The 12144-nt window shown below is 45.5% G+C and overlaps 1 protein-coding gene across 15 annotated transcripts in view; it reads right to left on the reverse strand.

The window, feature by feature from the left end:
• Window positions 1-12144, reverse strand: part of FGGY (FGGY carbohydrate kinase domain containing) — a 395846-nt gene that overhangs the window by 368344 nt on the left and 15358 nt on the right. For 11 of the 15 annotated variants that reach the window (XM_045897577.3, XM_045897575.3, XM_045897574.3 and 8 more), the window contains one exon: window positions 7932-8146. In XM_045897577.3, the coding sequence (XP_045753533.1) occupies window positions 7932-8146 (215 nt within the window). Of the gene's footprint in view, window positions 1-1733; window positions 2305-7931; window positions 8147-8770; window positions 8789-12144 lie in introns of those variants that run through there. The other 4 variants (XM_045897573.3, XM_045897570.3, XM_045897578.3 and 1 more) reach the window with 3 other exon arrangements.

The raw sequence follows: 12144 nt of genomic DNA on the forward strand, positions 1-12144 counted from the left end.
CAAACAGCCACAAAGGAACTTTTTTCAAGTAGCAGAAGTATCCTAAAATATGATTATAGTGATAATTGTACAAATGTGTAAATTCAATACTATCACTGAATTATATATTTAAATGGACGGATTTTATAGTTTGTAAATTATACCTCAAACTGTTAAATATTTTTAAAGAGGTTCAGCTAAAGATGAAATGGAAAGACATCCATGACATGTTAGTAAGGTTAAAAAAATATAGAGATCTTCCTCCACTTAGGATGTGCTTACATCAGATAAACCCATCGTAAGTTGAAAATAGCGTTAAGTCGAAAATGCACTGAATATACCTAACCAATCAAACATCATAGCTTTGCCTAGCATACCTTAAATGTGCTCAAAACACCTACCTACATTAGCTTCACTTGGGCACAGTCATCTACCACAAAGCCTATTTTATACTAAAGTGTTGGATATCTCATGTAGTTTGCTGAATACTGTACTGGAAGTGAAAAACTGAACATCTAAATGGTTACAGAATGGTGTGAGTGTGTTGGTTCTTTACCGTCAGGATTACAGGTCTCACTGGGAGCTGCGGCTCATTACCACTGCCCAGCTAATTAAGACAGAGCATCATATCACATATCACTAGCCCAGGAAAAAATCGAAACCCAAAATTCGAAGTACGGTTTCCATGGAATGCCTATCACTTTTGCACCATCATAAAGTTGAAAAATCATAAGCTAGGGATGAATTTGTATACAACAAATTGTTAACAGTAGTGATTACCTCTGAGAGCAGAAATTGCAGTTGGAGGAAACAGGAGACTTTTTACATTGTTATATAATTTTTAAAGTTGTAAAATAATAGATTTCTATTATTCCATGCTGAAAGTGGAGCCTGCTTACGATTCTCTCTCCCTCTGCCCCGCACCCCCACTTGTGCATGCAAAAGCGCATGCATGCTCTCTCTAAAAAACAAAAAATGTTAATAACCCTTTAATCCCCCACAAGTCAACTCAAAAGTGTCCATCCCCATTTAAAATACACAATTCTTCTTTTTCCCTGTTTTAGAATTCCAGACTTGTAATTTAGGATTCCAGGGGTGGGGGGAACATCTGCTAGTAACCCATCTGTGACTGCTGGCAATATCTTTGCCCCACAGCATGAGGTGAATGCCCTGCACACCTTTACGACACTGACCAATCTATACTTACATTCATGAAATCTTTCTTATGCACAAAGCATAGCGCGCTCTGTGTCACATAAGCACACGGACAAATGAGAGGCAAAGGGAATAGTGATCAAGAAGACCGAATAAACTCAAACCTTCTCAAGAATTATGGTGGGAGTAAACTCCCAGTAGGTGCAAAGAAAATATTCTCTTCAATCTATTTTATGAACCCCTCTGAAGACTTACAAAGTTCTATATTCTACTCATGCCCTTTCACTCACAAAGGCTCAACCTCTCCATCTCTACAATAGAAATCGATCACAAAGAACTAGAAGAATAATTGTGACATGCATTTAAATCTGATTCGGTTAGGTAGCCACAACCCCAGCCTTACATGAAAATGTCTTATGATCATGCTGATCCAGGAGTAGGACCACCCTACTCCCCAACCCTGTCCCCATCTAAACCATCCCAGAAAGATGGCTGTCAAGGCCACACTACCCAGAAGGTACCTGGGACTTGACTTCTGACTGGAGGATTCCTTTTAATGCTCTTATTAATGGAAGAAGAAAGCAGTCCAGTAAACTCACCCCAATGACTTGGCATCGAGGGAACTTCCACAGCTAGAGAGAAAGCGCATTGCTCTTCTGAAGAATTTCCGGAGATTTCTGCAACTTCATTTGGTAACCTGGTCCATGTCTAACATCTGTCAACTCGTAGCTATGGGGCAGCAAACAAATATTTGGGGAAGGGATTGTGCGTCGCTTTGTTCTGATGGTGGGAACCAGTTCAATCCTGCATGTGCTTTAAATCAGCGGACTCTGCCATATTGGGTCGGGGGACAGTATTCCTTTGAAACCCTCCAAACTGAGAACTGGAGGGTCAGAGGCATACCTGGCTTTTTCTTTAGCTCTCTCTGGAGCAAGGGTCAAAGCCTAGGGCCTCGCAGAGTCCAACTTGCAATTGAGTTTTGTGGATGGTACTGTATTCTTTTCAATCTTGACTTGAATGCCTTTGTCAGCCTTGAGGGTGTGTGGGGTTATGAAATCCCTGGTTCCCTCAGGCTCATCACTCCCGGTTGCCTACACGATTCAATTACTCACATGTTCAATCAGTCAGCAAATATAATAAATCTCTTCTGGGGTCAGGCTGAGCACTCTTCTGGGTATTTGGGAAACAAAGAAGAGAATATTAAAAAAAAAAATCCTTGCTCTTTTGGAGACTACATTTAATTAGGAATATACAATACCTAATACAAATAAAACATACAGTGTACTAGGAAATGATAAGAGGATGAGGAGTGCCAAAAAAGAGGGAGGTAGTTGCTGAGAAGATGAGATTTGAGTTAACACATAAAGGACCTGAGGAGCTGACCTTAGGGAAATCTGGTGGGAAATTCTTGCAGGCAGGAGAACAGCCAAGGGCAAAGACCCCGAGGTGGGAACAGCAAACAGGCTAATACAGCTTGTATGGGGAGTATGTTACCTGCAAGGCCCCTGGAGACACTCTATTTAACAAAATTTACTCTAGTGACTAGCACAACACATAAATCCAACCCTGGACCAGGATTACACAGCATCTTAGCTTAGGTATGGTGGTGTCCCTTGAAGATAAACGGAAATGGATACCAAACATTTCCATTTATGTCAAGGACACCAACATTCTCCTAAGAAGGGAAATTCTAAAACTACCTTCACCTCCTTCCTCTCCACTTTCTCCAAGTCCTATTAGATCTTGCTTCCAAAGTCAGTCTTGTCACTCTTATTTATTCCTCTGCCAACGTTCTCACCCAGCCATTCATGATTAAAGAGAAATCACTGAGGTGCCCAGGTGGCTCAGTAGGTTGTGTCCAACTCTTGATTTTGGCTCAGGTCATGATCTCAGGGTCGTGAGATCGAGCCCCACATTTGGGCTCCATGTGCTAAGCGGGGAGTCTGCTTAAGATTCTCTCCCTCTCCTGCTGCCCCTCCCCCTGCTGTGTGCTCACTCTCTCTCTCTCTAATAAATAAATAAATCTTAAAAAAGAAAAAAGAAATTATTAAGCACCTGTATGTGCCAGCAAGGAGTACACATGCTGAATAAGACAGACGTAGTCCTAGCCTCCCAGGGCTGATAGTTCAAAGGAATCTCAGCCTCCAGAACTTCATTAGAAGAAACTGCCTCCTAACTGGCATCCTTGAATTTAGTTTCTGTTCCTTGCAAGCCATCCTGAATCAGCTGCTAGTCAATCTGAAACTCAGGATGATTCTAGAAGATACCCTATTGGCCTCAGAACCAGCTGTCCCAGGTTTGCCCCCTCATGCAATGCAGTCTCCCCTCTTCCTCCAGTTGGAACCCATCTGCCCCAACCCTGGCTGGCTCCTTCACATCCCCATGTCAGCACTTCTGTCCATGCCATTGCTCCAGCTCTGAATGTCGTCTCTTAGAGTTCTCCAGAGTCCCGGTTAGCCATACACCCTTCCTCAAGCCTTCTCCATTGATTGGGAGTATAGAGATCTCAATTTCTTTACTCATTCATTCTTCTGACACTTCCTGAGTCTACTAGATGTTAGGATATGGGTGAACAAACTGTAGTTCCTACCCCCCTGAAACATCAAATCTAGGAGAAGATAGAGATCAACTCAAAAAATCAAAGATTATTTATTTTTATTATTTGATTATAAAATGACTATTATTTTATTATTCATCAAAAAATGGATGATTCACAAACCATGTGAAGTTCTATGGTAAGTAAGTAAAATAGAACTTAGTTTGGAGGTGATATTGGGTGAGAAAAGGCTTCCTCCTTGAAGGATTGGACTTTTGAGCTAAGATTCAGTGCAGCACTCTCCAGTGGAACTTCCTGCAGTGATGGAAATGTTCTGTATCTGTGCTGCCCCATACAGTAGCCACCAGCCGTGCATGCCTCCCAAGCATCTGAAATGTGGCCAGTGCATCCAAGGAACCAAACTTTAAACTGTTTTTTATTTTAATTACTTAAATTTAAATAGCCACATATGCCTAGTGACTAGTGTATTAGATGGTGTAAATCCAAGGATGAAGAGGAGTTAGATACATTGACAGAAGGCGGGAAGAGTCTATAGGAAGGAGAAATAATGTGTGTAAAGATCCTGAGACTAGAAGGAGCATTCACTGCATGCTTGGGGACAGGACAGAAGGAGAGTGTGGCTGGAACACAGGCAGCTGAGACAAGCATCATGAGATAAGCCAGGAAAGTAGGTGGAACCCAAACCAGGCAGGGCCTGGAGACCACATTAAGGATCCTGAGTTCTATCCAAATAGTAGTATGATGCTATGGATGGATAGTGAGCATAAGAGTGACAGGATCAGGTTACATTAAAAAGAAAAAAAATCTGGGCACCTGGGTGGCTCAGATGGTTAAGCCTCTGCCTTCGGCTCTGGTCATGATCCCAGGGTCCTGGGATTGAGTCCCACATCTGGCTCCCTGCTCCACGGACAGCCTGCTTCTCCCTCTCCCCCTGCAACTCCCCCTGCTCATGCTCCCTCTCTCTCTGTATCTCTCTGTCTCAAATGAATAAATTAAAAAAATCTTTAAAAAAAAAAATCATTGTACCTGCAAAAAGGAGAAGGGATTGGAAAGGGGAAGTGCATACGTGACATCAGTTAGGTTCTTGCATGAATCCAGACAAGCAACAAAGGTATGTGGTGCTAGACATGGAAAGAAGGCAAAGATCTGACCTGAGTTCAGGCTTATCGCCGACCTCCTGGGTGACTTAGGGAAAGTCATTTAACTCTCTGGGTCTCCATTTTTCTTTTCAACTGTAAAATGGGAACCACCACCCTGGCCTACCTACCTTGTATGACAATCAAATGGCTATGAACGTGCTTTGTAAACCACACAGGTTCTACGACTGTAAGAGGTTAACATTATTGCTCAATCCCACATGGGTTACTCCCTCTCTGCTCCTCCTTCCTCCGACCATTACTCATACAGCTAGTACAACTTAGAACAAAACACTACTTCGTTGGCCTCATAGGTGCTGGGTTTTTCCATGCAACTTAACTATTTCATCCTTAGGGGCAGAGAATTTGTTATATACCTCTTCTGTACACACTCCAGGGTTTAGCAAAAACCATAGCACATAGTAAGTGCTCAGAAAATTGTGTGAGAACTAGATGATACGCGACAAATGCCTGTTGGCTGAATGACACCTCTGGCTTATCTTCTTCCTTTTTCCTAATGGAAGCTGGTATTCGCTAGACACGAACTTGCAATGTTTTCATCTTCTTGGGATGATTAAGATTGTGGGTCCAAAAAGAGATAGAAGTCCTTAAAATCAGGGACAGTGTCTACCTCCAAGACTTAGGTGTTCCCATAGCACTTTTTAGATGTGTGAGTACCAACCCACTAAAGACCCTCCAATTTTAGGGGCAGTGGGAGTAGTGGAATGGAAAATAGGATTCGGAGCCATCTTGCTAGGGGTCTTGTCCTGTCTCTAATACCTGTTAGTTTCAGAGCCTCAATATTCTCATGTGTCAAACAGAAAGAACGGCAGTCTATCTCACACAGTTATGTGACACTTAAGCAAGATGAGGGATGCCAGAATTTTATTTGTTCATTTTTAGCTCTAAGTAACATTAATCAACGCTATGCCAGGCAACGTGTTAGATGCTGGGAGTACGGGGTGATTCTCTTCAAGAGTTCAGCTCGTGGTTTTGAGGAAACCACGCAAGTCACCAATTACAATCCAATCCAATAATGACCAGATCAAGTGCTATGTGGCGAGGACAGGTGAAGACAGTGGGCTCTGGGGCGGCAGAGAGGGCTTTCTCACCCTCTCTTTCCTCTCAAGTTGGCAAGGGCAGGGAGGGGTCAGAGGTCATCAAAGAAGGCTCCCAGGAGCAAGTAATGCTGAAAATTAGAAGGACCTGCGCAGGAGTTGGGCAGGTGAAGAAGGTAAGAGTACATTCCAGATAATGAAAATAACAGACATTTCATCCATTCATGTACTCAACAAACATGAATTGGGCATATCAGAGGCAAGGAAATCTAGGGAACTATAGATAAACAAAACATGACCCCTGCTCAGGGGGCACACACTTTTTGCAGGACCAGACGGTCAGGGAAAGGCACCTTCCTTCCTTCTCTAAACCTCACACGAGCAATGAGCTGCGAATAGATGTGTCAGGCCTATGCTATGCCTGCTGGCCCATGGCCACACGGCCATACTCCATGTGAGGGGACAACCTAAGACCCAGCAGCTTTACCCCAACAGCCTCAATGAGACAGCCTCGCTTAGGACAAATGCCCATGACACTCATGGGGCTCATGGGGCTCACACGGATGACGAGCTGGCCGCCACCAGGAGATGATTAAAAATCTACCATTAAACCAAGCTGTACTTAGAGCAGACCTTTTTTAAAGTAGCTTTTCATCAGGGGATTGTATTTTCTTCTTGACAATTTCCTTAATGGCAAGAAAGGCTATATGTTCAAAGAACAAAGGAGACCCAAGGGCAAAGAGTAGAAGATTCTCACCAAGGCAGGGGCCGAGAGTGGGGAGGGAGGAGGAAAATTAAACAGGCAGAAGAGATGTGCCCCCACTTTTATTCCTATCGAAAGCTCCGGCGCTGCCCACGCCCACCTCCTCTCTCTGCCTTCTTCCCTGGGGGTACTGACAGTAGCCCAGAGCTCATTAAAGTTTAAACAGACTGATCAATACACACAGAATGGTGAATTGTCCATCTGCAAATTACCAAGCCCTTCATGAATATTTAAGGAACAAAACTAGGAACAGAGAGAAAAGAGAAACCAGGACTTTATTTTTCCCTCCTAAAGGAAAAAAAGACCAAAGTATCTCTGTCCCTCTGGATCACCAGGTTCTAAAACCAAACAGTCAAATGAGACAAATGAGCATCTCCTCCTTCCCTGAGCCAGCGGGTGGACTGCAATCCAAGGCCACTCCACATCAACATCTGTCTGGCACAACTCAATGTCCCTGCTTTCTCCAAACATGCCGCCTGTCTTGTTTACCCACCACCTAGCCAAAACCCACATGAAGACCAAGTGGGTCTGCAAAATCAGGCATAAAACACCTTCAAGTGGAAATAAAAGGGGTGCAGCTGACCAACTGGTGGCCATTTACTTATTCTACCCAACAGAAAGGCTGAGTGCTAACAGTATGCTAATGGGCACTCGCCCCTCATGCGTTGGCACATGCTGTTGCCTCTGAACAAAATGAGGCTCCTCCCACTTGTCCACCTGGAAGGCAGGACAGTCCAGCGACTCTGGGTGCAGCGTTGGGAGTCACTCCCGCCTCTGCTGCTTACTAACTGCATGAACTTGGGTAAGTCACCTAACCTTTCTGCACCTGTTTCCTCCTCAATACAATAGGGGTTGTAACAGGACTACCTTCCTAGGGTCCTTGCGAGGATTCCCATACACAATGCATGCTAACACAGTCTACATAGCACTGGGCATGCAAGAATGCACAGGTGTTAGCTATGATTATCAGTGACCTCTTCCACATTCGGTCACATGGGACCAGAACCTCTTCATGTTCCACATCCTGGGTCCTGTGCACCTGAGCCCCTCCAAGTTACTCTCTCCTCAGCTCCAGCCACAGCCACTGAGCCCCCAGCACCTACCGAGTCATAGTTTAGCCGTCTACTGGTCTCTGTCACTGGACTGTGAGCTCCCAAAAGGCAAGGCCTATAGCTAAAGCATCCCAACATTGCCCCTGGTATCAGGAGTGCACAATAGACATGCTCAGCAGCTGGGGGCCGGGGAGCACACACAAGGATAGAATGCCACAGTTGTGGCCATACCTTTGTGACAACACAGCATGCGGCCCAGATGTCCTCGGAGGACTGCTCGTGGTGGTTGAACTGAGGCTCCCACTGGTTGATCGGCTGGTCTGCGAAAGCCAAAAGGATGCCCCTCTGGTCCACCAGAGCCGCACGCACACTGCCTGTTCCAACGTCCACACCCACGTAGTAGCTCCCTGGTTCCTGATCTCTGCCAGGCATTGTGGTCCCTCCACCTGCAGTAACCAAGGACAAAAACCACATGAAGACCAAGTGGGTCTGCAAAATCAGGCACAAAACACCTTCAAGTGGAAATAAAAGGGGTGCAGCTGACCAACTGGTGGCCATTTACTTATTCTACCCAACAGAAAGGCTGAGTGCTAACAGTATGCTAATGGGCACACTGAGCTAGGTGGTGGGTAAACAAGACAGGGAAGGCCTCAGACATGGAGTTTCCATTCTTAGAAGGAAGTCAGATGTTCAGCAGTTGCGAGTTGCATAATAATTGAAGCCAAGTCGTGATACTGGGTGAAAAGTGCTATTCAGGTAAATATGGGGCTGTGGAATCCAGCCAATCTAGAGGTAACAGACACGTATTTATTCTCATTGAGTATGAATCAGGAGGACAGTGGCCACAGTACTACAAAGTACTCATCTACCTTACCTACCCTGTCAACCGTTCATTCCAAAAGATCTACTAAGTACCTATTACATGCCAAACATGGTGAAAAGTACATGCACCCCCTCAATTCTTCACTGGGACTCTAGAAGGAGAGTATACTTAAATCTCTACTTTACAGGTAATCAGGGGGAGACTCCAAGAGATACACGACTTTTCTCTTACAGCTAGGTCCACGTACATAAGAAGAGTTAAGTGTACACGATACACATTGTACTGACGGGGAAACAGGTCTCGAAGAAGTGAAGAGACGTGGCGGCATCACTCACGAGCAGCCTGGACCCACGGTCTCCCCTCCGTGCACTGCCAATCCCAGGCCCTTCCAGTTCGTTCTTAACAGCTTTCGGGGTCGTTTTGGAGAAGAGGAAAATATACTGCAGCCGAGTCATGAAGTGACTGGGAATGGGGAAGGAGCCTCGTGGGAGACAGGATCAGGAATTCGTTAGACAATCTGTTTTCTTTACAGACCCCTTGTGAGTTACAAGGAAATCGGACCAGAGAACACTCAGGAATTCCTTGGCCTTCACTGCCGCTCTAAGTCCCTCTGGTCAGATTAGCCCACATGACACAGAAATCTCACAGAGGCTTTCATTTCCCAGATCAGCCTTTCACTGAGTAAGAACAAGCCCCCAAGACAAGCACACCGGTGAACAGGCTACAACTCCCCAGGTGAGCTCGGGGCAGTCTTAGCACCCCGAGTCTCATTTCCACCGAGAAAGCGGTCTGAGCCCTTCCACTGCAAAAAACGTAATGTTTCCTTGGCAAAGTCACACTTGGGGATTCTAAAATGAAGCCAGCCCACAGATGTTCAGTTACTGCTTCCTGGATATTTATCCCAGTCAAAAACAGCTTCATTAAAAGTGATTGCTTCTGACTTATTCACAATGATTCCCCAACGGGGTTTGCTCCCTTTGGCTTGCAGGCTCCCAGGCAGGTGGAGAGGGAAGCAGGCAGGCCACGGTGAGCACGTGTGCTACCTTCAGCTGGGCTCCAGCCTCTGCACTTTATACAATCATCCTGCCTCCCTCGCTTCCAAGGTTTCAGGAGCTACACAGGACCCACAGCACCAGTTGTCAAACTACGCATTGCTTCGTTTTCTTCAAGCCATGACTCACAGAAAATTTAAATAAAACAAGTCAAAGTAGAGCTGCTCCGTGTGAAACAAGGATGGGTCCAGCCCCGCCCTCCCGGCCTCCCCAGAGCCATCCCCCTGCTGGGTCCTTTCTCGAGACTCAGGATGGCTACAATACAGCCTGATGCCCCGGGCATGGCATCCCAGGCCCACCAGGAGCTTCCCTCTGTTTGCGGTCATCCTCGTTGTCAAACACAATCCTGCCCGTTCTTACACGAAATTCCAGACGTCCTGAGACTCCTCGCAGGTTCTCACGTGCATCTGCCCCACTGCTTTGTACTGGCCCTTCCCTTCCTAACCCCTTCCTCTCTTGTGTGCCTGGTGCCCATGGACTTATATTTTCAGTTCCAATTCAACCATCTCCCTTCCAGGAAAGACTTCCTTGTCTTTCTCCGTCCCTTGGTGCCAGGAGAGTACCGCATCCCTACTTTCTTTTACTTTTATTTTTTTAAAGATTTTTATTTATTTATTTGAGAGAGAGAATGAGAGAATGACAGAGACAGAGCTTGAGAGGGGGGACAGTCAGAGGGAGAAGCAGACTCCCTGCCGAGCAGGGAGCCCGATGTAGGACTCAATCCCGGGACTCCAGGATCATGACCTGAGCCAAAGGCAGTCGCTTAACCAACTGAGCCACCCAGGCAACCCCCTACTTTCTTTTAAATCCTAACCATTCTGAAATGTGATTTATTTTTGGTTCCAGGTCTGACTCTCTTACTGGCCTGAACCTGAAAAACAAAGGAACTTAGTGATTTCTGTATCCCTAGCTCCTATCAGTGTCTGAGATAGAATCAATTTTCAATAAATGTGTACTGAATGAACAACTAGCTTGGTGAAATCAATAGAAAACAAGGATGAAAAGGTTCATGCTTTAATAGTTTGAATTCCTAATTTTGTACTTATGGGTACTAGTGTTTTGCTTTGATTCTAATCTCTGTATGCTTCATTCATCCAATTAACAAATATTTATTGGATGCCTACAACCACATTTTATTAATTCTAGGACACTCATTTTTTTCACATTTTGCCTCTGAAATCAGTGAATCCCACAATCAATGGCATCTTACAATTAATTGGTAACATTGTCTTTCTTATTCTTAGTGGTATATGAAATAACAATGCATCTCGCAAATCCATGATTGACATTCAAAGAAACGCAGACTGTGCCAGGCACCAGGCACCCTGCTAAGAGCTGAGGATACCTTAAAGGACCCAATAGGACAGTGCACTGGCTCAGAGCTTCCTCAACATTCTTTACGTGCAAATAGGAGGAAGACTGACCAAGCAGCTGCTCAGCCTCCCACACTCACATCTTCTTCACTGGTATTCCCTCTTCTAGCATCTCATTGTCTCCAGCGTGAAGGCCCAGAGGTGCTGCTCCTAACACTGATCCTAGCATGCCAACAATCCTCTGCCCTTGGCTAGAACTCTCCAGGACTATTCTAAGAGAAACAAGGAAGTAAGTAGGAAGTGAAGAGTCTCTACAAACGTTCTGGCTTACTCAAACTGACCAGCCATCACCCAGGCCTCTCCCACTCCTGCTTAGCCCCAGTGACAAGACAGATTCCCCTAGGGAGCTGGCCCAGCTCCTCAAGCCTAGGTTCCTCACTTTTTTTTTTTTTTTTAAGATTTTATTTATTTATTTGAGAGAGAGAATGAGATAGAGAGCATGAGAGTGGGGAGGGTCAGAGAGAGAGGCAGACTCCCTGCTGAGCAGGGAGCCCGATGCAGGACTCGATCCAGGGACTCCAGGATCATGACCTGAGCCGAAGGCAGTCGCTTAACCAACTGAGCCACCCAGGCACCCCTGGGTTCCTCACTTCTGACTCCATCTTCCTTGGCAGGGAGCGCAACACCTTATCACCCACCACCCAGACGTCCGATTTATTTCCAGTAAAATCTAAAGGCAGATTTCTACTCTGCAGCTGACCCAGGGCTTACCCCAGTTTTGGATCCACGTCTTCACTAAACAGGAAAGACGCCACCCTTCAGGAAAGCCCCTACCTCATATGAGGAGTGGAGCTTTACTATTAACTCCATTGTTGCTGGGATCACAGCTAGCCCCGTGCCAACCCGGTGCCTGGCACAGAGCAGGAACTCGAGTCTTTGTGACTCTGTGCATCCCTTTAAAACCTATCCTTAGGGAATAATAAAAGGTACTATGTTTACTGTGTCTCCAATGCTCTGTTCAACAGCTTGCTTCTATTGCCATATCACTTTTAATCCTGACCTCAACTCCTGAAGATAATTCAGAAAAATATCATCCCCATTTTACTGATGAGGAAAATTGAGTCCCAGACAGGTAAAGTAGCTTGCTCCTGTAGGTCATATAACTAGTAAGGAATAGAGTTGACAGCCATCCCATTCCCTCTGGCCCCAAAGTTCCCAACCATTCTCAGGGCGCTCTACTGCCTGATTCTCCTCCA

This window comes from Mirounga angustirostris, unplaced genomic scaffold, assembly GCF_029215605.1.
Source record: "Mirounga angustirostris isolate CCGP_5_RB_7025 unplaced genomic scaffold, mMirAng1.0.hap1 SCAF_4, whole genome shotgun sequence".
Lineage (NCBI taxonomy): Eukaryota > Metazoa > Chordata > Mammalia > Carnivora > Phocidae > Mirounga > Mirounga angustirostris.